The sequence below is a fragment of the Pantherophis guttatus genome, chromosome 12 (genome assembly GCF_059756535.1).
Source record: "Pantherophis guttatus breed Tessera chromosome 12, ASM5975653v1, whole genome shotgun sequence".
Taxonomy (NCBI): Eukaryota; Metazoa; Chordata; class Lepidosauria; order Squamata; family Colubridae; genus Pantherophis; species Pantherophis guttatus.
This window is the reverse complement of record NC_142074.1, coordinates 6,801,668-6,827,182: the sequence shown is the minus strand read 5'-3', so window position 1 is coordinate 6,827,182 and position 25,515 is coordinate 6,801,668. Positions and strand designations below refer to the sequence as shown.

Genomic DNA, 25,515 nt, shown 5'->3' with positions numbered 1-25,515 from the left:
ACTCTGTTGTTCTATTAAGTGATTGTATGGGAGGGATGGACATCCCCTGGTTTATTGGATACTGAAACATTGTCGCTTCTAGGAATTCTAGGTAGCATGACCCATGGTAAGAGTTGATGGCATCCAACAAACCCTGGAAGGTTGCAGATGCCTTCCTGTGGCTATAGTGTCTTGTTTAGGTTTGGAGAACTTTTGTGGAGTGTTTATTTTTTCCATAAAAGAAAGAAAAAGGTCATTTGAAATCAAGACGGATGAATTTTGCACACAGTGGAATGAAGTTCATTGCTCAACAGCAAGCTGACCTTGATGGTGGTCTGCTGAAAGAAGCCAACACATTAATTTTTAAAAACCCTTTTTCTTCTTTAGGGAGATAAGAACTGTATGAGTTATGAACATCCTCCAGACATTAAGACTCTTCGAAGAGGCTGGCCGTCAAAAATAGTTGGGAATTAACATGTTTTCCTTTGGTGATTTGGGTAACTCTCTTCATAGGTCATAAAACTGGCTGGCTAAACCTTGCTTAGCAGGGTCCAAGAGGAACAGACGCAGACAAAATATCCCTAGGATAAACCAAAATCAGCAAACATTCCTCAGAGGATTACAGCTTTCAATTTGTAATCAAACTGGATCTTTTCATATGACTGAATTTAGGAAATGTAGCCCAACAATAACCAGGGGCGTAGTTTTTTCTAAAGAAGTTCATTTCATTTCATTTTGTTAATGGATCATTTGGAAATCTGTAACATACTTGTAGAGTGTTTTGCCATTTTCCAGAGATAATCAATGCATGTATTTTTTTGCATCATCTTTAATAATGAAGAGGAGAAGGTTGGGGCAAGAACCTTGAATATCTCCCTCTACCCATTCCATATTAATCTGTTGTGTAAATCAAAATTATGTAACTTTTTCCAAACCCAGTGAAACCAAAATGTAGCGGATAAATCACATGACCCAGAGACACTGCAACTGTCATAAATACATGCCAGTTGCCAAGCGGCCAATTTTTGATCACGTGACCATGAGGATGCTGCAAAGGTCAGAAGTGTGAAAAATGGTCATAAGACACTTTTTACAGTGCTGTTGTAACTCTAAATGGTCACTAAATGGATGGTTATAAGGACAACGTGTACAAGTGGTGTCATGACTTGAGTTATCAGAATTAGTAATTGGAAACTAGAGGTTTGGATTTGAATGTAGTAAAAACTACTGAGATTCCCAAGTTGAGAAAGTTTTGGAAAATGAGCAGTTTAAGATTTTACGGGGTTTTAAGATCCAAACAGGCAGGCATCTTGTTCACAACATGCCTGATGTAACAATGATTGAAAAGAGAGAAAGTCTGGTTCACTGGTGTTGTTCTTTTGGCTAATACAAGGATTGAGGAAAAACAATTGGAAAAAATACAGAATATCAGGACTTGCAGATCTAAATTGTTGACCACTTATGAAAAAAGAAATTTGTATACAATTGTGATTGGAGTCCTCAGGATAATACCAAAAGGACTACTATATTATCTATCTATCTATCTATCTATCTATCTATCTATCTATCTATCTATCTATCTATCTATCTATCTATCTATCTCCCTTCCCTTCCCTTCCCTTCCCTTCCCTTCCCCTTCCTTCCTTCCTTCCTTCCTTCCTTCCTTCCTTCCTTCCTTCCTTCCCTTCCCTTCCTTCCTTCCTTCCTTCCTTCCTTCCTTCCTTCCTTCCTTCCCTTCCCTTCCCTTCCCTTCCCTTCCCCTTCCTTCCTTCCTTCCTTCCTTCCTTCCTTCCTTCCTTCCTTCCTTCCTTCCTTCCCTTCCCTTCCCTTCCCTTCCCTTCCCTTCCCTTCCCTTCCTTCCTTGTATTATTGATATAAATTGTATTGGATTTATCAGACCTGAACACCCTAATTTTACAACTACAGAAGTGGTTTGCTATACATCTCCATGCTGGAGGTACCTGCTAGAGTGATGACAAACTCCTCCTCCCCCTGCCTCTGCCCACCCACCTTTTTGCTTATCATATTGTTGTATTATTCTCATTATGTTCCTTTGTCACTGTTTATTTTATCAATCTATTATTTTATTTCTGTTTTGTTTACTCTCCTTTCATTTTCCTTCCTTTTTATTATTGTAAGCCATCTAGAGTAGCCCCACAGCAAGACAGGCAACAAATAACAAATAAATAACCTTCCCCCCCCCACTTCCCTGTTGAAATAATTTCATTGCTAGTTGGGTATTGTAGCAGAATCTTGAAAGTCAATCAAAACCATTCTCCAGCTCAATTTACACCTAGCATAATTGAGGAGTTGTCTTTCCCATGCTCCCCACCCTTCCAAGCTCTTTTGCAATAGTCCCCTTTTTGTAGACAGTCCACCATACTTGTCTCTTTGTTGGTCTGTCTGTTTATCCATCTTTATGGCCACCCATCTATCCAAGAAACTCTGGGCAACAAATGATCAAGGCATAGTAACATCAGAAAAATGCTAATCACATACAACCATTCCTTGCAAAAAATCTAACTTACGCCATGGATTTTATGTTGTATAGTTTATTGAATAGCCCGAAGGCCTTTTCAAACAAAACAGAAAAGAAAAAGGGAAAAAGATAAACAGTTACAAAAATAGCAATCTAAAAATATATGATAGATGACATTAAAATTTTACAACATCAAATTTCAATAGCTAAGTTGCCAAGACTAGATAACCCAAATAGGATAGCTCCTCTCTAACTGAGCTCATCTTCCTTACAATCGATAAAAAATTTTTTTGATATAACTGGCTCGTATTGCCGTCATTCTTTTAAGGTATCGAGTGATCGCTCTTACCAGGGGAGGAGAGTCAGCCCTCAACAGAAATGCTAATTTTTGGCTTATATTCCAGTGGGGAAATTTATTTATCCATGGATTTTATGGTGCCCCAACCCAGCTTAGCTCCCCAATCCAGGAAAAGATGGCCACCTCCAAAGTCACAGTTCATTTGAATGTGTTTTAATGTTTTAATATGGGAACATAGGACATTTTTAATCAAACGACATGGAGCAAAGCAAAATCAGTGCAATCCCAAGGGCAAAACTGGTAAAGGCAGAACACTAGATCCTGCAGAGATAGGACAAGGGCTGTCTGCTAATTCTGCAATTAAATTCGTATAGCTTTTGTTTGGCTTTGCTGCCTTTATTGTGACTCCATCTCTGTGTGTCTCCCTGTATAATGTCAGTCTGATTGCATTACAACGGCATATTTATGGCCCACTGCTGTCATTGGGAGATGCAGTTTCCATGGCAACCGATCCTTAACCTTCTGCCTTTGTATGCCACATGCACCTCTGAATGATGTCAGTGGGGTTTTTTTTATCTTCCTTTAGTCTCCCCAGCTGAGAAGACATTTAACACTTTCCATTCAGCCAGACGAACTCCATAGATGTGTTTTAGGATAAGCAGGAAACATTGATAATAACAGATTTCTACAGAAAAGCTAATTTGAGCTCAGCTGATGAGATCTCTGGACTGGTTCTGATCTTTCATTGTGTTCTATACCTTGGATTGATTCTTCTCCAGCCTGATTCCCCCTAAATAACTAAAAGTTATCTCCCACTGCCCCTGAATAATCTCTACTCCCTCTGGGAAAAGTTTATTCAGCCACCCTAAGTGGCTTGTAAGATTTTTTTATAGTGACGGCAGCTGGGAATGAGGCTCCTTGAGGATCTCTGAAAATAGATGATCCCTAAGATGGTTAGAAGAGAATCTTGGATAGAAAAATCCCTGGTGATGTGTATGTCAAAAAATCAAGCTGGCATCGTGATAGAAGCCCTGCCCTTTTTTGATGGACATAGAAATGGAATCTGAAGTTTTCAGTTTGGTTTTATATATCAATTATATTGGATAGGGAGATAGTTTTGAAAGCTTCATTTGATTATTAAGAAAAAACAGACATCCAGTATCTGTAACCAAGAAGTAATTTTCCTCTGGGAATTTAGTCCCATTAAATACTTCTATTGTTTCTTTTTTCTTTTTTGGGGGGGGGGGCTTTTGACCAACATCTTTTTAACAAGCACATTTTCCATGCATTTCTATATTAACTTTAAAAAAATATGCTGAGGTTTATGGTATTTTGTGAATCAATCATGAAATAACAACAGTAATCTTTATGATGTTCATCAATTTGCAGAATTTAACCTAAATTCTGTAAGGAAATTCACTAGAATATACCTTTCCTCTATAGGCATGTTTCTGCCCTTCCCAAAGAAAGCAGCTGAATGAAAATGTTAAATTAGGACAAATATTCAGGTCACATCTGGATTTTGTCCTGGTATAGGGTACTTCATTATTTTGCAATCTGTCTAATAAGAATCACATGTAAAACCTTTGAAAGAAAGAATTACTTCTTTCTTTGAAGAAGTAATTTTCTACTCACTTTCTGAGTAGAAGGTGCTAATGAACATCATTTACAACAGATGAAACTATTCATTTTTCCTTTGGGGATGATGGATTTTACAGGGCAGGGTTGGGATGACACCGCCCCCCCCCCTTATATTTTCTCAGCAGTTATCAACAATGGTGCTACAATATGGTAACCATGGAGACCTTCAGGCACCTCAGATATTGAGTCCTCTCCTGATAGGGCAGGGTGAATCTATGCATCTTGTTTTTCATGTTATTCATTTTAAAAAAAAATTTCCAAGTTTTTTCTATCCTCTTTAGGATAAAAATAGGCAATTATTTTATTCTCCCATTTATACCATGCCATAGTCAGTATGTACAATTCTTCCTAATATAGAGAGGACAAAATTGGTCATGTAGCTGTTAGAAGATCCTATTGGAAAAAATGGCAGCCCTTGATTAATTCTGCAAATCTGGTGAATAGGCAGAAAATCGGAATAACAGATTAACTTGGTTCTACAATCGTTCCAGCCTGCCAGTTTGAAAAAAAATTGAATAGAATCAAATCAAACCAAACCAAAAGTAACTGAACCAAAATGAATCCAAATCAAGCAGAATTAATTAAGGTCTTAACTAACTGGAATCTCCACAATGTATAAATGAGCAGTTAGGAAATGTTTCCATGGAAATCAGATCAATTCACTACTGAGTATGGGATGTTTCCGAAATGATAAATTAGCAGTATAACAATCACTGAAAATTATTGTAGAAAAAGGAATACATCAACTTTATCCCACTATTCTGCCTAATACATATATACGTATACATATACACATGCAGACATATATACTGCAAGATTCTGTAATGTAACCTTGCAATAAGGAATATCTATCTCAGAATCTTCCAATTGCAATATTCTATTAATGTAATCTTGTAATATGGAATCTGTATGATGTGCATGAAGCAACCATTAGAATGAAATAAGCAGCAATTCCTGTGAAATTGCTTTAAAATTGGGAAAAGAGTACACCAACATCACATACTGCCACCTTATTCATTTAATCTTCGCATAAAATATATCATGAGAAAATCTGGAATAGGAACTTGGAATTAAAATTGCTAAAAGAAATAGCAACATAGCAGATAGGCTGCACTCATGGCTGTAAGAGAGGAAAACTTGAAATTTCAGTTTGCTTCCCATTATTAAAAAAAAAAATTCATCAGATCATGTCAACAGTTAATACCAACCCAACGGCAAGAGGCAGGAAAAAAAGGACTTGTAGTAGTTACAGATGTTATCCTCCTAGGCCCGTAATGGCAAACCTGTGGCACGTGGAGCCATATCTGTGGGCACGCGAGCGTTACCCTAGCTCAGTTCCAGCGCGCATGCGCACGCTGGCCAGCTGATTTTCTAGCCTTCCAGGCCGACCGGAAGTTGGGAAACTAACCGTTTCCGACCTCTAGAGGACCTCCGGTGGGGTGGGGAAGGCTGTTTTTGCCCTCCCCAGGTTCCAAAAGCGCCTCTGGAGCCTGGGGAGGGCGAAAAATGGGCCTACTGAGCCCACTGTGCCATTGCGTGCCAAAAGCGGGGCGAGTGCGGGGTGGCACGTGTGCGCGTGCAGGGGTGGGTGGGGCACATTGAATTATGGGTGTGGGCATGGGCACGCATGACCCCCCCACACTCCCCTTCGCTTTTGGCACGCGACAGCAAAAAGGTTAGCCATCACTGTCCTAGGCTCAAAAATACAGAGATGGCGACTGCAGCCACATAAAGAGAAATCTATTTGTTGGAAAAATTGGACGTGAGGAAAGCAAATGACTTTAAGAATGAAGCATTTTAAGCATCTTTCAATCAGGGAAGTATATGTGTGCTGTTACAGATAGCAAGTTGTGGTGAGTTAGTTACCTTAAGGATTAAGAGCTGTCTCCTTAAGAGATTGCATTGTGGGAGATGTAGTGAGAGATTGCATTATGGGAAATGTAGTCCATGACATGTGACCTTATCTGTGTGTCTGATTGGTCACAGAGGCTCTCTGCCGGGGTTTTAGAACAAAGACCTGGCCATTCTTGGATTACTTTAGAAGAGAGAGACATGCTTTCTGAACAGGGGGACAAACTACCATCCTTTTACACTAGGAAATGGGACAGATTAAGAAATATGGATGCACCTCACCTGGACTCACTATGATTGTAAGTCTTATGTGTTCAAGGATTCCCAAATAAATATAATCTGCATGAAAACCTGTTTGCTAGAGTTTATCTGCCTGTTCCCAGTGGAGCCAGATGCCTGGGGAACAGAACAATATGTGTGTGAATATTTAGCATTGGGTTTCATTAAAAAAAATGCTATGTATAAGGTAGCATCTTTTACAAAATTACTTAATTTCAAAACCACCCTTTGTATATTTGCATTCCTCTGGATGCAGGGAAGACTGGTGATCTCCTGACTGCTTTTACTTATTAAATTCCCCTTATCCAGGATTGCTGCTTGGCTCAACTTCAACTTCTTCTGATAAATGTGTTTTGGCTGGTTCTTTTGGGCCCTATTTCAAGAGTTACTTTCTTTTCTGTTTAAGCAAAGATTCATCCAAAGAAAGAATGACATTTGGCAGTGATGTAGAAGTGGTTTCTGATGCATACGAATTCAATTAGTATGTTAAATGTACACATAAATAGCATATTTACTGTATATATGCTCACCTCCTTATAAATAGGTATCAATAAATCTTTAAACTTTATAAGGTACAAAATAAGGAGACTCAATGAAAGTGTCTAGACAAGTAAACATGCCTGGAGCCCCAATCAAAAACATTGAAATGTCCAAAACTGCAGGTTCTTCAAAAAAGCAGGAGCTTTTATTTTACCCAAAACATGTATCAAAAGATATGCAGGAACAGAACAAGTAGCTGCAAATGATTGAATAACAGAATATCACAGAATAACAGAATTGGAAGGGACCTTGGAGGTCTTCTAGTCCAGCCCCTGCTCAAGCAGGAGACCCTGTACCATTCTGGATACATGGCTGTCCAATCTCTTCTTAAAAGCCTCCAGTGATGCCCACAACTTTTGAAGGCAAGACATTCCACTGGTTAATTATTCTCACTATCAAGAAATTTCTCTTTAATTCTAGTTGCTTCTCTCCTTGGTTAGTTTCCATCCACTGCTTCTTGTCTTGTTTTCTGGTGCTTTCGAGAACAACCCTTCTTTGTGGCAGCCCCTCAAATATTGGAACACTGCTATCAGGTCACCCCTAGTCCCCAAGCCATACCCATTTACTGCAATTGTTCTTCATATGTTTTAGCTTCCAGCCCCCTAATCATCTTTGTTGCTCTTCTCTGCACTTTTTCCAGAGTCTCAACATCTTTTTTATATTGTGGCCACCAAACTGGATGCAATATTTCAAGTGTGGTTTTACCAAGGCATTATAAATGCGGTATCAACACTTCACGAGATCTTGATTTTATCCCTCTGTTAACGCAGCCTAGGATTGCAGTAGCTTTTTTTTGTGTGTGTGTGTGGCTGCAGCTCACAGCTGGCTCGTATTTAAGGGAATAGCCCAGAAAGTAATGCTCCTAGTTTTGTACTCTATTTCTGGACATTATTTCATAAATTCTTCTTGTTTCCTCCAAATTGAAGCAAGTTAAACCCACAGGACAATAAATGTTTTGAGGATTTAGAATCAAAATATGGAAAAAAAATCATCTCCCTTTGTTCTAATTCCAGAAACTGCCTGGTCTACAAACTAGGGTTGCCAGGTCTGCTTCCAAAAAATAGCGGACAAGTGGGGGTGGGGGGGGGAGGTTAAGTAGTAAAAAAAATTAAAAAAATTACAATTAAATTATATATATGTGTTGGAACATGGCGCAAAACTTCATGGAATTCTGACTCGCAAAACTCAAAAAATGATTTCAACTCTTCTCGTTTCTTCGCAGAATTCAAAAATTCGGCAAAAACCTTCAGCACTACATTTTTGATATCAAAAGATTTAATGCATTTTTTGCGCTGTTGTGTAAAATGTGATTATTGCAAATGAGCATTCGATCTTTGTCTCATTCTAACTTATGAAAAAAAAGACAAAACGCGATTCTCCTATCCTTATTCTCTTAGACTGTACAGCTTTAGATTACGTACCATTTCATCATAAAGCTTTTGAATAAAAAAAAATGTCCACTATTTTGTGAAAAAAATAGTGAACATAATGTGAAAAAAGTGGACTGTCCACTCAAATAGTGGACACCTGGCAACCCTACTTACAAACAAAATAAATTATACCATGTTGTTCCCTGGCAGTTAACCCAAAGCATTACAATCTGAGTTGAATCAACAGTTAAATTAAGTGCAGATGAGTAAATAAGGCAGTAAGTAATGAGTAAATAATTCTCCTTGATAGATTGGTCTCCAGCTATTCAGCAAAGAAAGGACAGCTTTCTGAAAACCAAAACAGACAGTCATATTCTACCTAAACAAGATAATCCAATTTTTAGTAGGCTAGAAATGAAACTGGAGAAAACTGGGAAATCCAAGTACAGGTAGTCCTCAACTTACAACAGTTTGTTTAGTAGCCATTCAAAGTTAAAACAGCACTAAAAAAAGTGACTTAGGGTCCTTTCCACACTTTCTCCGTTGCAGCATCTCCATGGTCATTTGATCAAAATTCAGACACTTGGCAACCGACTCATATTTATGACGGTTGCAGTGTCCCTGCATCATGTGATCATATTTTGTGACCTTCTGATAAGCAAAGCCAATGGGGAATCCAAATTCACTTAACAACCAAGTAACTAACTTAACAAATGCAATGATCCACTTAACAACTGTGGCAAGTAAGGTCAGAAAATGGGGCAAAATTCATATAACAACTGTCTGATTTAGCAGTGGAAATTTTGGGTTCAGTTGTGGATGCACAAATCTACCTGTAAATGATTAGAAAATGTGAGCTTTCATTTGTTCTTAATAAATAGGATAATGAAAGAAATAAAGGTAACATGGTTCCGAGGATGCTATAAAATGAAAATATATGAAACTGTTCTGTATGATGAAATTTGGGGTTGCTGGCTCTAATGAAAAGTTACAGAGACACTTAGAACCAGATCATACTTCATATAACAACCACACTGCTTAGTGACAGAATTGCCAGTCCCAATTGTCATCAGTCAGCGAGGACAATCTTTATATGTATTTTGCCAACACTTCACTTTAATATATTCATACATGTTTTTTTTTTAAAAAAGCAAAATGTTGCAGATTTAAAAAAACATAGTTTTAAGCCAAGCCAAATGTTCATTTTTTTCCTGTAGATCTAGGAGGTGCAAACCAGATAACTGCACAGAAGAACTGATTTTTTTCCCACCCCTCCCTCCCTAGTTAGCTGAAGGTGAAGAATACATTATCAAGCGCTCCATGGCTTAGGACCCGGGTACTTGCGGGACCGCCTACTACCACCAATAGCCTCCCACCGGCCGGTACGCTCCCATAGAGAGGGGCTCCTCCGGGTGCTGTCAGCCAAACAATGCCGACTGGCGGCCCCCAGGGGGAGAGCCTTCTCTGTGGGGGCACCTACTATCTGGAACGAGCTCCCCCCAGAGATACGGAGGATCCCGGATCTGCGCACCTTCCGCCACGCCTTAAAGACCTTACTATTTCACCAGGCCGGCCTGGCCTAATTTTCCCCCTCTTTTATAAAAGATTTTTAAAATTTTAAACATCTTTTAGTATTTATATATTCAATTTTAAATTGGTTTTAAAAGTCTGGGGTTTTAAATTTGTCGGGGCCAAAATTATTTAATTTGATTTTATTCTATTTTTTAAATTTTGTATTGTATGTGTTTTTATTGTTTGGCTGTGCACCGCCCTGAGTCCTTCGGGAGTAGGGCGGTATAGAAATCTAATAAATGAAATGAAATGAAATGAAATGAAATCAAGGTGAGAAGTATTTTTAAAACATGGGCTGATCAGAAATGTAAAAGAATTATGCCTGCCGATAAACAGATATAGCTGTTCGATTCCCAGTGAATTCTTGGTAGGATGAATGCTAGCAAAGATCAAAGTCCAACTAGTATTTATCTTTCCCATTGCAAACATTTTAGCTTGGCTTTTTTTTTTAAAAAAATGAATTCTTGGCTCTTTCTTTTTTTTAACCCCCAACTGGTTCCAGTTATTTGGGATTCTCTGTACATACTGCTTCTTGGGCTGAGCATGCAAGCACACATCATGTGATCATTCCAGAAAGCATTTCAAAAAGAACCAGTGTTAGTGTTGCTATAAGCAAACCAGGCAGTTTTGCTATTAAAGAAAAATCTCAAAGTTGCATGCACATTTTCTTGAATAAAGCCAATCCCACTTCCTTGGCTCTAGAAGAGTAACACATTTCTCTTTTTAAAAAATTAAGAAAATTACCAAAAAACCTGCTCTGGAAAGATTGCATAAAATGAGTTGGCTGTATAGGCAGTCCTCGAGTTAGGACCCCAATCGAGCACCAAATTTATGTTGCTAAGTGAAACATTTGTTAAGTGAGTTTGCCCCATTTTACAACTTTTCTTGCCACAGTTGTTAAATGAATCATTGCATTTGTTAAATTAGTAACATGGTTGTTAAGTGAATCTGGATTCCCCATAGACTTTGCTTGTCAGAAGATCGCAAAAGCTGATCACATGACCCCAGGACACTGCAATGGTCATAAATATGAACCACTTGCCAAGCATCTGAATTTTGATCATGTGATCATGGCGATGCAGCAAAGGTCGTGAGTGAAAAATGGTCATAAGTCACTTTTTCAGTGCCATTGTAACTTTGAATTATCACTAAACGAACTACTGTAAGTCGAGGACTACCTATATACCAAACTGTAGATCCCATAGAAGTGACTTGTATTTTGATGTTTTATTTTCACCCAAATATCAGTAGTGATGTCAAAAGACAAACCTTCAAAAATGACATTCAGGTAGACTAAAGCATAATCAGATACGGAGTTTCTAAAAAGCGGTCAAAGAGACAATCCAGGGAATAAAAATAATTGGTGGGGATGGAGAACACATGCTATCAAAAAAACAACAACCCTGTGCTTACTGCATTTCTGTTTCTGATCTGAACCAGCCTTTCCCATTAGCTCTTGCATTCAGCTTTATGTCGTTATGGTTAGAGTGCAGTACTGCAGGCTACTTCTGCTGATCACCAGCTGCCAGCAGTTTGGCAGATTGAATCTCACCAGGATCAAGGCTGACTCAGCCTTCCAAGGTTGGTAAAACGAGGACCCAAATTGTTGGGGGCCATATGCTGAATCTGTAAACTGCTTAGAGAGGGCTGTAAAGCACTATGAAGCAGTATATAAGTCTAAGTGCTATTGCTATTGCTATTAATTGGAAAAGCAAAAGACGCAGAAGGTAATTTTCCATCCGGATTGCTAAAATCTCAATATGTATTTCTGCTTCTGATCTGGAGAAAGCAGAGAGGAATAAATGAGCATAACCACTCATCTTTGTATCAGTGAACTATTAAAATACTACAGTGGGATTGGAATCCTGAAATGGGATCAAGGAAACCCATCTGATCATCAAACTCATTGAGTGAACAGTGGAGATATACATAAATAATAAGGTAGCTCAGAGACTTCATGATCACTCATTAGGTGCTTTCTTGAGGAAAGATAAGTCCTTGGTTCCAGCTAAATCAGATTGTAGCATGGGACTTAAGTCACAATTAGTATCCACTAATTCAGGAAAGCAAAGGACTCACTGACCCAGCGCAGCCCACATAAACAACACCAGCATATTTGAATTTCAGCGAGGTGACAAAATATTTGTACCAAAACTACAGCTAAAGTTAGAGACTCTTTCAAATCCGTCTTGGCTCCCGGACCTCTGTTTTTGCTTGTCTTTAGCCCATGGAACCTTATACAGTGGTACCTCAGTACTCGTCATTAATTGGTCTGGGGAGCCATGATGAGTACTAAAAATGAAAAGTACCAAACAAAACACGTGATTAACGTGTGGCCCCCTTGTTTTGGCCAGAAAGAGTAGTGACTTACGAAACAGCTGGCACTAACAAGTTTTAGTGCACCAAACAAATGATGAATACCGAGACAAAATTTTCATGTCAAAATGTCGAATTAATCAGTCAAATTCATAAAGTTTTGAAGCAATTAGGTACTAAGGTACCACTGTACAAAATTTGGACTTGTTTGGGTTTTGAATTCTGAACCAATGTACTGGATACTTTTCTGCAACTGTCCAGACAATTGTAAGTAATCCTTTTTGGAATTTTAATTTGGACTGGTGCAGCTATGGTTTAGCAACTCCTAAATTCGTCCTACCACAGGATAAACCATTCACTGGTTCAGACATGATAGAAAGGGTTTAAAGATGGTGAGATGTGAAAGAGACATCACAAAGTTTGGGCACATAGCAAAGTTAAGTGAGAACAAGGTTCTTAAAAATAGATTTAGAAATAATGGGGCAACTAGACTGATATCTCACATACCTTTGGGCGTTTCCACTCTACATTTGCTAGTGGTGGATTCAGATAGAAGAGAGAAACATCAGAAGCTGGAAATTCAGGGTCTTCAAAGAGCTTCTTCTCTTCAAGGCACTGTCGCTTGAGGTCTTCATACTTCTGATTTTTAAAGGGCTTGGCTGAGGTAGAACCCATGGACTCTGGAGAAAATGGATATGTTGTTTTGTAGAAATGGCTTGTCATAAAATCACTTTGACTCAGCTAGCGGCACATATACTGGGGCAAAGAACAATCATTTCACAATCGATCTCAGATGATGATGGAATCAGACAACTATTAGTGTAGCACAGATAATGGCCACACACTAAGGAAGAACTGTGCATCTAATAATTAATGCCATTTCCTCCTCTCTCCTACTATATCCATCCATCCATCCATCCATCCATCCATCCATCCATCTATCCCTCTCTCATGTCTGTCTGTGTCTGTCTGTCTATCTTTAAAGCGCTCCATGGCTTAGGGCCGGGGTATCTACGAGACCGCCTTCTGCTGCCAATAGCCTCCCACCAGCCAGTTTGCTCGCACAGAGAGGGCCTCCTCAGGGTGCCATCGGCCAGACAATGTTGGCTGGCGACCCCCAGGGGGAGACCCTTCTCTGTGGCGGCACCTGCCCTCTGGAACGACCTACCCCCAGAGATACGCACAATACCAGACCTCCAGACTTTTCGTCAGGTCCTGAAAACACATTATTTCATCTGGCCAGGCTGGCTTGATCCCATCCTTTCGGTTTTAATTTGAAATTGGTTTTAACTGGGTTGTTTTAAATTGAGGGCCAAAATTATTTAATGTCTTTTAAACTGTTTTTAAATTTTATATGTTATGTTTTATCTCGGCTGTTCACCGCCCTGAGTCCTGTTGGAGAAAATAAAATAAAATAAAATAAAAATAAAATAAAATAAATAAATAAATAAAATTTCTTAATTGCCCATCTCTCTCGATCCCTCCATCTCCTTTAAAGCTTCAATCTCTCTGGTAGATAATAGGTTGTTTTTTTTAATAAAAGAAAGACAGAATTTGGACAATCAACCTTGACTCCCAATTCCAAAATGGATCAGCAGGAGAGGCCAAAACTATCTTGCTATCTAAGGCAAGATCATGGCATCAGGTTCTATCACTTCCTGGGAAATAGAAAGGGAAGAAATGGAAGCAGTGACAGATTTTATTTTCTTGAGCTCCTGAGGATGGTGACTATAGCCATGAAATGATCCTTGGGAGGAAAGTTATGGCAAACCTAGACAAAAACAACAACAACAGAGACATCACCTTGTCAACAGAGGTCCTTATAGTCAAAGCTCTGGTTTTCCCAGTAATAATGTATAGCTGTGAAAGTTGGACCATAAGGGAGGCTGAGCACCAAAGAATTGATGCTTTCAAATTATGGTGCTGGAGAAAACTCTTAAGAGTCCCTTGGACTGCAAGGAGATCAAATAAGTAAATCCTAAAAGAAATCAACCCAGATTATTTTTTGGAAGGACAGATCCTGAAGCTGAAGCTCGAATATTTTGGCCACCTAAGGAGAAGAGAGGACTCCTTGGGGAAGACAATGATACTAGGAAAGACTGACAGCAAAAGGAGAAGGGGACGGCAAAAGATGAGATGGTTTAAGTAGTGTCATTGATGCAATGAACTTGGGCAAACTCTGGGAGATGGTGGAGGAGGGGGGAATGGCGTGCTATGGTCCATGGGGTCACAAAGAGTTGGACATGACTTAGCGACTGAACAAAAGGCAAAGGATAAAATGACACACACACACCCATGATACAAACAAAAACTAGAAATTAACACCAGTTTATTTCCACAATAATGATAGGAAAGCACTTTCTATTTCACCACAAAGCAGCGGACTAGGCTATGTGGTAATCAGTTTGCTGGAATGGAATGGAATGGAATAGAAGCTGGAAGGGATCTGTGAGGTCTTCTAGTCCAACCCCCTGCTCAAGCAGGAGACTCTATACCATTTCAGACAAATGGCTGTCCAGTCTCTTCTTAAAAACCTCCAGTGATAGAGCATCCACAACTTCTGATGTCAAGCTGTTCCACTGGTTAATTGTTCTCACTGTTAGGAAGTTTCTCCTTAATTCCAGATCACTTTTCTCCCTGATTGGTTTCCAACCATTATTTCTTGTCCTGCTCTCTGGTGCTTTGGAGAATAATTTGACCCCCGCCTCTTTGTGTTAGCCCCTCAAATATTGGATCACACTCAGTTTTATTCTCCAGCACTTTTATTCATAGCCACTCCCAACACTGACCAACGACTCTTCATTTGAAATCTTGTATATAGCAATAGGTGACTGCCGATATGATTGGATTGCTGCTATGCAACACGCAGCTTTATGAAACTGCAACCATAGGACATGATTTCCATAGTGTGCAACTCCTTGTGAAGCTGAGTACAACGAGGTGTGATTTATACAAAACTCCTTTACAGAAAAGATTTTCATGAAAAGTCTGCTTAAAAGAAGAATATTAGAAAAATCCACCAGCCAACTTGCTAGAAATACAAAACGTGTACAACAATAGTTATAATAGATAAGAAGTTGGATTAAAAATGGATTTTGATTTATGCTGTGCACATTAATATTGCACAGGGGAACATTTGAGCTGACTATTTGTTCAGATGTTGATCAGTTGCAGAGTGGGTTGGTCGTAAGGGTATAAATAGCTGAAATGAGTTTGGACATACTGGCTCCATCAAATTTTGCAACAGTAGAAAGGCTAGTTTCAGACAAAGGGTGCTAAGGTTTCTCTTTCCCTAAATAAAGATCCATAAAAATTGTTTAGGAAAGGAATTGCTAACACTGAAAATTGCATGTAAATAGTGAGAATTAAAAAAAAGAATTCTATCAATGGAATCTGGATTTTAAAAATAAGCCTTGAACAACGAAAGCAAGACTATCTTTTGTTGTTCAATAGGCTTTGAGATAATTTATGTTAAAAGATATGTAAATTAGGAGCAGATGCATATTAATGCACCTGGAGACTTTGCAAACATAAGTGGGTACAAAATTCTGCACGAATTAAGCCCATAGGGAAAGTGTCATGTAGAATTCAAAGGTTATTTTTCTGTTATTAATCAGATAAAATTGTTAGTGATTCACACATCTCCAGATGGGGTGGAGAATAAAAGCAGGCACAAACCAAATCAATATTTTAAAAAATGGAACATGAAATTGTTCTCTTGAGTATTTTGGAGTTTATTATCTGGCAATAAAACTCATTGGCATATTATTAAAAATCCTACCTCGGCCGAATTACCAATCTATTTTATACATACAGTAAGAAGCTATTTAAAAAGTTCCAGGGAAATTTCAGTCTACCAAGATAGAATTTTAAGGGTAGGTACAATAACACTACAGCCAGTTTGGTGGAGTGGTTAAGGCACCAGGTTAGAAACCAAGAGACTGTGAGTTCTAGTCCTGCATTAGGTGCAAAGCCAGCTGGTGATCTTAGGAGAGTCACTTTCTCTCAACCCTAGAAGGAAGGCAATGGCAAACCACTTTTAAAAAACCTTGCCAAGAAAACTGCAGGGATTTGTCTGGGCAGTCTCTAAGAATCAGACACAACTAAATGGAACTAAAAAAATACATTCTAACGTAATTCTTTCAGCACAAAGTCTTCACTAGTCCAATTTTCTGAAGCTTTAAGAAAATATAAAGGGACCTGGAAGCTAAAATTTATGAAGAATGGTTTCAGGAATTGGATATGTCTAGTTTAATGAAAAAAAGACTCGGGGTGACATGATAGAAGTGTTTCAGTATCTAAGGGACTGCCACAAAGAAGAGAGGGTCAACCTGTTTGCCAAAGCACCTGAAGGCAAGACAAGAAGCAATGGATGGAAACTAGTGGTGGGTTTCAAAATTTTTTACTACCGGTTCTGTGGGTGTGGCTTGGTGGGAGTGGCATGGCTTGGTGGGTGTGGTTTGGTGGGCGTGGCAAGGAAGGATACTGTAAAATCTCCATTCCCTCCCCAATCCAGTGGAAGGTTACTGCAAAATCCCCATTTCCTCCCGATCAGCTGGGACTTGGGAGGCAGAGAATAGATGGGGGCAGGGCCAGTCAGAATTTTTACTACCCGTTCTCCGAACTACTCAAAATGTCTGCTACTGGTTCTCCAGAACTGGTCAGAAACTGCTGAAACCCACCTCTGATGGAAACTAATCAAAGAGAAATCCAAACCAGAACTAAGGAGAAATTTCCCATCAGTAAGAACAATTAACCAGTGGAATGACTTGGCTCCAGCAGTTGTGGGTGCTCCATCACTGGAGGCTTTTAAGAAGAGACTGGACAGCTACTTGCCTGGAATGGTACAGGGTCTCCTGCTTGAGCAGGGGATTAGACTAGACTTCCAAGATCCCTTCCAACTATTCTGTTATATAAGTGTCTAACAGCTTGACTCCCTCTATATTTGGAAGAGTTACAGAATGAATTTTGCAATAATTGTTGACAAGTTATTTCCCTTTCTTACTTTCTAAAAACCCATCTGTTTTATCCAGAAAATATTTCTTGTCCTCTTAAAAGTATGTATCTTCACCACCACTATCTTGAAAGTTAGGAAGGTCCTGATTCTATAGGACTTCCCTAACTTTTCTACCTTTAAATGAATAGAAATGGAAGGAGCAGATCCATAAAGTATTTCACATTGAGAAGAATGAGCAGATACAGGAAGGGCTATGGAGTGATGGAAGGAGGTATTAGGCTTTTGCAATTTTTGGGGGAATCGATAACTAAACTCCAAAAGAAAGGAATTTTAGAAAAAGTCTCAAGCTTCCCAAGAATAACACAGAGTAAAAAGAAAGTAACCTTCACAGGGGAAGGAAATGTTTAACAAATGGCAAAGTAGACTTAACATAGAATACTTTTGGTCTATATGGTGGCCAACAAATCCAAATCTGGTTTGAAGATCAAGAATTGTAGCAAGTAGAGACTGTTTCACTTGGGAAACAAATTACATTGCTGAGATTAAAGAATGGGTTCAAGATATTGTGTGCATTCTTGATCAATTTGTGAAATGTCTTTCATGAAAATAAGATGAACTCTTAATAGCATTTTGCTTTCCTCTGTTTTCTTCTCCTCCCCTTAGTTTTAGCTTATTTTAACCTGTGTGTCTGTCTTGAAGAGTTTAACACAGGATGCAGTAAGCTTTTATACTTAGGCAAGAAAAACCAAATACACAGGTACAGGTTACTGGCTCAATAGCAGTAACTGTGACAGGGATCCTAGTAGATGACAACTTAAATATGAGCCAACAGTGTGCAGCAGCCACCAAAAAAGCCAATGCAATCCTAGGCTGCATTAATAAAGGGATAGAATCAAGATCAAGTGAAGTAGTACCACTTTATAAAGTCTTAGTAAGATTGCACCTGGAATACTACATCCAGTTTTAGTCACCCCAATATAAAAAGATGTTGAGACTTTAGAAAGAGAAGAACAAAGAATAACAACAAAGATGATGAGGGGCCTGAAGAACGGTTTCAGGAATTGGCTATGTCTAGTCTGGTGAGAAGAAGGACTAGGGGTGACATGATAGCAGTTAAATTACGTTTACTTTATTGTCATTGCATCTCGTACAATGAAATTAAATGCCATCTTCAGTGTACATTATAACTATAAAAATAAAACACACACACACATCCTCCACATTCTATTGCATTAGTATTGCACTATACAGTAGAATTCAATATAGTTACTGTCTGGGATAGAAGTTGTTTTTCAGTTTTTATTATCCTGTATCATCTGCCAGATGGCAAAAGTTCACAAAAAGGGTGCCTAGGATGAGATGGATTTTTCAGAATGTTTTGAACTTTCTCAAAGCAGCAGGAGCCATAAAGCTCTTCCAAAGAGGGGAAGAGCAATGATGTTAACCCTCTGGAGCACTGTCCTATCTGCCACTGTGCAATTGGCAAACCATACACAGGTGCAATAAATTAAAATACTCTCCATGGTGCAGCAATAGAAGGTCATCAGCAGTTTTTCATTCAACTGTTGTTTCCAGAGAAGTCTCAGATAGTATAATCTCTGCTCGGCCCTTTTGACCAGTGCTGCAATGTGAGTATCCCAGGTCACTTTTATTATAACACCCAGAAACTTAAAACTGGCCACTTGTTTCACTCGGTCTCCATTGATAAGCAAGGGCTGGATGTCTGATCTATTCCTTCTATAGTCCACTATAACTTCCTTGGTCTTATTGGTGTTAAGGACCACGTTATTGTTTCCACACCACGAAAGCAACTGGTCCATCTCATCTTGATAAGTAGACTCATCCCCCCCCCCAGGAGTCCCACCACTGTTGTATCATCTACAAATTTAATAATAGTATTACTAGTCTGAGTGGGAATTGAGTCATGCACATAAAGAGTATAAAGCAGTGATGGCGAACCTTTTAGACACCGAGTGCCCAAACTGCGTGCGTGCATGCCCAAACTGAAAGGTGTGCGTGTATGAACGCATGCATGCACAGACATGTGTGATTGTGCACATGTTTGAACATGCACATGTGCATGCACAGCAGAGACCCAATGGCCAGCGGGAGGTGGGTCATCCCAACACTGGCAGTGCGGCAAGAGGTAAGATCTTTTTCTTTCGTGAGCTTTTGTTTCATTGCTTGCAGGGAAACAGAAGCTCACGAAAGAAACTCCACGGAGCTCTGACCTGGGACGATGGCACACGTGCCAGCAGAGAGGGCTCTGTGTGCCACTTCTGGCACATGTGCCATAGGTTCACCATCACGGGTATAGAGTAAGGGACTCAACATGCAACCCTGTGGTATACCAGTGTTAAGAATAAGGGCTGAAGAGAGATGATTACCTAATCTGACCCTCTGAGAGCAGCCAGACAGGAAATCCATAATCCAAAGGCAGATTGAATAAGAAAGTCCAAGATCCATAAGTTTAGACACTAGTCTATGTGGAGTTATTGTGTTAAATGCAGAGCTGAAATCTACAAAAAACATGCTCACATAGCCCCCCCCCCCCCCCGGTTCCAAATGAGTCAGAGCAGTGTGAAGAATGATGGCTATAGCATCCTCTGTAGATCTATTTCTTCTGTATGAAAACTGGTGTTTATCAAATGTATGGGGAAGACTAAAAATGATGTGCCAGCAGACCAATTTCTCAAAGCACTTCGAGATGATAGGAGTGAGTGCCACCGGTCTGTAATCGTTGAGGTTATTGAAAGGGAACTTCTTTGGCAGCGGAACAATGGTGGAAACAAGATGGAATAATGGACTGGGATAAAGATCAATTGAAGATCCTGGTAAAGACTCCAGCCAACTTATCAGCACAGTCTTTAAGTAGTTGTCCAGAGATACCATCAGGACTGGCAGCCTTTCTAGGTTCCAGAGCCCTCAGAATGCTCCTCACCTCCAGTTCCTCCACAATGAGGTGGGGGCTACAATGGGCTAGTGGCTGTATTTTAGCTGTCTCTGATGTCTCCATTCCAAAGTGAGCAAAGAAATGATTCAGCTCCTCTGCCAACGAAGCATTCCCCTCAGCAGGGATGACATTGGTCAGTTGATGGTTAGTAATTTGTTGAATCCCTCGCCACATCTGCCTCATGTTATTACTATAAAAATTATCCTCAATCTTCCTCTCATAATTAATCTTGGCCTTCCGAATATCTTTCTTCAGACTAGCTCTGGCAACACTCTATCTTGTCCCATCACCGGACCTAAAGGCCTTTGTCCTGTCATGCAAGAGGCACTGGACTTCCTTGGTCATCCAGGGATAGATGATTGGGATAGATCCTAATACGTTTATCTACAGTGATAGTATCTATACAGTGTTTGATATAGCACAGAACAGCTGCAGCGTGCTCCTCTAAGTCAGGGTGATAAAAGATATCCCAATTTGTGTTCTCAAAACAAACCTGAAGTTGTTGGGAAGCATCTTCTGGCCAAGATTTCACTGTCTTTACTACAGGCAGAGCCTGTCTCCTGAGAGGGATATATGCTGGTGCTAAAAACAGTGACATGTGGTCTGATTGTCCCAAATGTGGTAACTGTATAACCTTATAGCCATGTTTAATATTGGTATATACTTTGTCCAGGACATGGTGTCCTTAGCTCAGTGGCTAAGATGCTGAGCTTGTCAATCAGAAGATTGGCAGTTCAGCGGTTGGAATCCCTAGCACCACGTAACAGAGTGAGCTCCCGTTCCTTGTCCCAGCTTCTGCCAACCTAGCAGTTTGAAAGCATGTAAAAATGCAAGTAAAAAATAGGGTGAGAAGGTAACAGCGCTCTGTGCACCTTCTGTGTTTAGTCATGCCAGCCACATGGCCACGGAGACGTCTTCGGACAGCGCTGGTTCTTCGGCTTAGAAATGGAGATGAGCACTGCCCCTAGAGTCGGAAATAACTAGCACACATGTGTGGGGGAACCTTTGCCTTTATACTTTATCCAATATGTTTGCTCCTCTAGTAGCACACTTAACATGCTGATAGAATTTCAAGAGCACTGCTTTTAAATCAGTCTGATTAAAGTCCCCTGCTATAATATGCACAGCATCAGGATACTTATTCTGCTGATTACTAACAATGTCGTACAAGAATCCCAAAGCTATGGTAGCATTGGCATCAGGTGGGATATAGACTACAGTAATCAAAACCACTGTGAACTCTCGTGGAAGATATATGGGTCTACATTTAAGAGTCATATACTCCAGATCCATGGAGCAGTGGCTGTCTACAGTCTTTATCTTGATATACCAGCTTTTGTTCACATAAAGGCTTAAACCTCCCCCTTTGCTCTTGCCAGATTTTCTACTCCTGTCCTGCCGGTGAACTATGTTCCAATATTTGAGGGGCTGCAACTAATCAAAGGAGAGAAGCAACCTAGAACTATGGAGAAATTTCCTGCCAGTGAAAACAATTAATCAGTTGGAATGACTTGCCTCTAGAAGTTGTGGGTGCTTCATCACTGGAGGTTTTTAAGAGATTGGATAGCCATTTGTCCAGAATAATAGAGGATTTCCTGCTTGGGCAGGAGGTTGGACTAGAAGACCTCTAAGGTAATTTCCAACTCTGTTATTCTGCATTCAGTTATCCCTCCTGTTTCCATTTGGTAATGAACCAGTGGTGGGATTCAGCCAGTTCACACCACTTTGGGAGGACCGGTTGTTAACTTTCTGACCAGTTTGGCAAACTGGTTGTTGAAAGAAATCGTTAGGGCAGAGAACCAGTTGTTAAATTACTTGAATCCCACCACTGTAATGAACCCAAATTAGTATAATCAATTGGAAGCAAGATATTATAGATCATTTTCTGATTTCTATCCTAGAGAAGAACTGAATCGAAAGAAGTGGATGAACACAACAATCATATTCACTGCTAGATTGTCATGTTGCACTAATCCATGCTTTCTTTAACTGCACTTCTATGAATCATTAGCAGGAACTGTACAACATTCTAACCCTAATCCTAACTTGTTCCTCTCCTCACCCTGCAAGAACCTAAATTGTTTGATTAACATTCAGGAGGTTGTATCTAATTTAAGGCTCAGTGATGAATTTGTGCTGAATTCATTTCTTTGTGCCCAGCAAACTCTACTTCTGGGGGCAATGGGTCTCCCATAAACTACAATTTGCAAATCATAGATGCTGTTTTTCAAGAATATTAAACCAAAACAATAATATTCAAGAACACTAAACCAAAACAATATTATGGCTTAGAGCAATGTATGGATCTAGATATTTCCTAACTGCAGAGATCAACTTCCATTTATTAATTCTTATTTATAGGTCACTTTTCATTATAAAAGGGGGAGCAAGCAGATAATTATAATATGAAACCAATACATCTGAAAACAAAGCAGTATCTGGAGTTCATTGTGTACAATTGCACAAACAAAGCTACTGTTTACTGCAGTTTCTGGTGCACGAAATTCCTCTCAATAATTATGAGATTTACTTATGAGAAAACACAGATGAAACTGCAAATCTGTCCTCCCATACTTTCTGTGTTTCAAAGGTTGTTGCTGTTTCAGTTGAAGAGCTATGAAGAAAATATGAAATTGTCCTTTGAAACCTTTAGGGTGCAAATCTCCTTGTGTTAGTAAGGTGGGTTTTTTTAGAGTAGCAAAGGTTATATCTCTGCTTGTAGCCTGAACACAGATGACATTCTCCAAACACTTCACAGCCTCTGCATTGTTTTCTCTATCCGAGTTTTGTGTAAACAATTCCCTAGTAAAACCAACACATAGTCCTCTTTTCCCAGCCAGTCTCTTAATTCTACAGAAATGTGGTTTTGCCCGAAAGCTGAATTTTCAGTCTTCCATGCTTGAGATGAATTAACAAGTTCAGCTCCACTTCTAAACTTTTAAAAAATCCAAATAACCAGTTGGGGTAGCAAACTTAGTTTTTTTTTTAAAAGTTATAATTGCCACCAACTCTTGTTCATCTAGATTTTTGTCCTTCAGTGCTGGTAGCCCCAACTGTATGTTAGAAGATTCAATTTAATAAATGTTGCATTTTCAAGGAAGAAATCCTACAAAGTTAACGGGGATACAAATCAATACTATTAACTCACCTGAATTAAAATGACTTTAAGCCATCGAGTTCCTGTTCTGCCAGGCAAACATGCAGAGAGAATTGTAGATTCCTGGAGCAAACAAACTTCTTAACCTGAAATCTTTTTGGACTGTACCAAAGATCTCTTCATCACAGGGGGAGGTCAAAATAACTTCTGTCCACTTATGTTTCTTTCTTTCTTTCTCTCTCTCTCTCTCTCCCTCTTGAACTTCAGTCTGCAAAATGTAATTATGAGTCATGTGGGGAATATTTTTTAAAAAAGTAGCTAGAAAGGAATTCAATTGGTTCATTTCTAGGGTACATCTGTTTAAAAAATTATCACCAGCATCCTGTTGTCAAAAACAAGTACAAATAAACAGACTGGAAAGAAGGGCATCTTGAGATATCTTGGAATTGTGTGCTGATGAAGAGTTGATGAGGGATGAAGGAGAGAGAAAAATTTTGTTTTTATGAAGAAACATGAGTGAAAATGGGACTGGCTGTTCTTTTCTGCTTCTTTTTATTTAATAGCTGCTTTTATGGCTACATCACCCAATGTTTCTTCATCTTCATCTATCACTCAACCAGTGATAGATCAGAGGTGACACTATTAAGAGAAGGCTTGGTAATGCTGATCTTTTTCTCTGATCTTTTAAGCAGGTTTTCATTTCCTTCTCAAGGTCTCCATAGGAATGATTCAAATTTCTGGGAAATGGATGTAGTGTAGGCAGTCCATAGCATAAATTCTTCAAGCTACTTTCTGGGTAGTAGGTCAACATTTCCTACCTTATTAGAATATAGAGAAATAGAAGGTGATAGCAGCATCTCTGGCCACTTCTTCTTTCACAAATCCCTGTCTCCTAAAGTCATTCCCATATTTTTGTTGTTTTCAGGCACCAAATTGTGCCTTTGCAATTCCATGGACCACAGCGACTCAGGCGTCCCTGTCCTCCACTCTCTCCTCCACATGCCAAAATCCATGTTCATTGCATTGATGGCACTATCTAACCATCTCATCCTCTGCTGTCCCCTTCCACTTTTGCCTTCAATCTTTCCCAATACCGGGGTCTTTTCCAAGGAGTCCTCTCTTCTCAATAGGTGGCCAAAGCATTTGAATTTCAGCTTAACTATCTGTCCTTCCAAACAGTCAGGATTGATTTCCTTTGGGATTGATTGCCTGTCTCTGGGATTTTTAAAAGTGTGTGCTAGGAAAAAAAAACATAGGAATATTACTATGAAAGGCAGTATTGTTTAGGAAAAGAAACATTAGGGATACCTACACAATACCTAGGATCCGTCGTGGCTCAGTGGTTAGAATGCAGTGTTGCAAGCTAATTCTGCTGACTGCCAGGAATTTGATCTTCACCGACTCAAGATTGACTCAGCCTTCCATCCTTCTGAGGTCGGTACCTGCGCCAATCATTTGTTATTAACTGTACCGCCTGCCCTCTGTGGATTGCCAAAACACACATGAACTTGTCATCCAGCAGGGAACCTCTGATAACAAGAAGTTCATTTTGTTTTTCTCCCATTCTTTTAAAGTGCTTTTGTCTGGGGAAGAACCCAGGGAGGAGGAGTTTGATCTGCAAAAGATTGTGCTACCTGTTCAGATGTCAAGATCACAGATGACAGGATTGTGTGACCCGAGGAAATCAGAATTCAGCAAAAGCATCTGTTAAATTCAGAGCTAATTCAACAAGATAACATTTTTAAATTTCCTTCCTTCCTTCCTTCCTTCCTTTCCTTCCTTCCTTCCTTCCTTCCTTCCTTCCTTCCTTCCTTCCTTCCTTCCTACCTACCTACCTACCTACCTACCTACCTACCTACCTATCAGGGGATGACTCCAGATTGCAAGGCTAGCCAAGGCAAGAAGCATACAGAGATGAACTATTCCTCCCTTTTTGCAAGATTACATTAACACATTCTTACAAGTCTGAAAGAGTGTATCTCACCCTCCTCCCACTAGGGAGGGTCCTTTCTGAGATATTTTGTTAGATATTGGATAGACTGATGCAGGAACCAATCAGGAACTCTGAAGTCAGAGTGGGAAAAACAAGCACGTGTCAATGGCTGAAGCCGCGGACAGCTCCCTTTAAAAAGACCTGCCGTGGCTCAATTTAGAATTGCAGGGAAATAGGGAAATAGAGTCAT

General features: G+C 39.6%; 1 protein-coding gene across 3 annotated transcripts in view; it reads right to left on the bottom strand.

Moving 5' to 3' along the window:
* CAPN6 (calpain 6) overlaps positions 1–23,600 on the bottom strand; it is a 77,806-nt gene extending 54,206 nt beyond the window's left edge. For 2 of the 3 annotated variants that reach the window (XM_034435058.3, XM_034435060.3), the window contains exons 1-2: positions 23,384–23,600; positions 12,833–13,005 (exon numbers count right to left, since the gene is read on the bottom strand). In XM_034435058.3, coding sequence (XP_034290949.1) covers positions 12,833–13,000 — 168 coding nt within the window. In that variant the 5' untranslated portion in view covers positions 13,001–13,005; positions 23,384–23,600. Of the gene's footprint in view, positions 1–12,832; positions 13,006–23,383 lie in introns of those variants that run through there. The other variant, XM_034435059.3, reaches the window with a different exon arrangement.
* Positions 23,601–25,515: the final 1,915 nt, after the last annotated feature.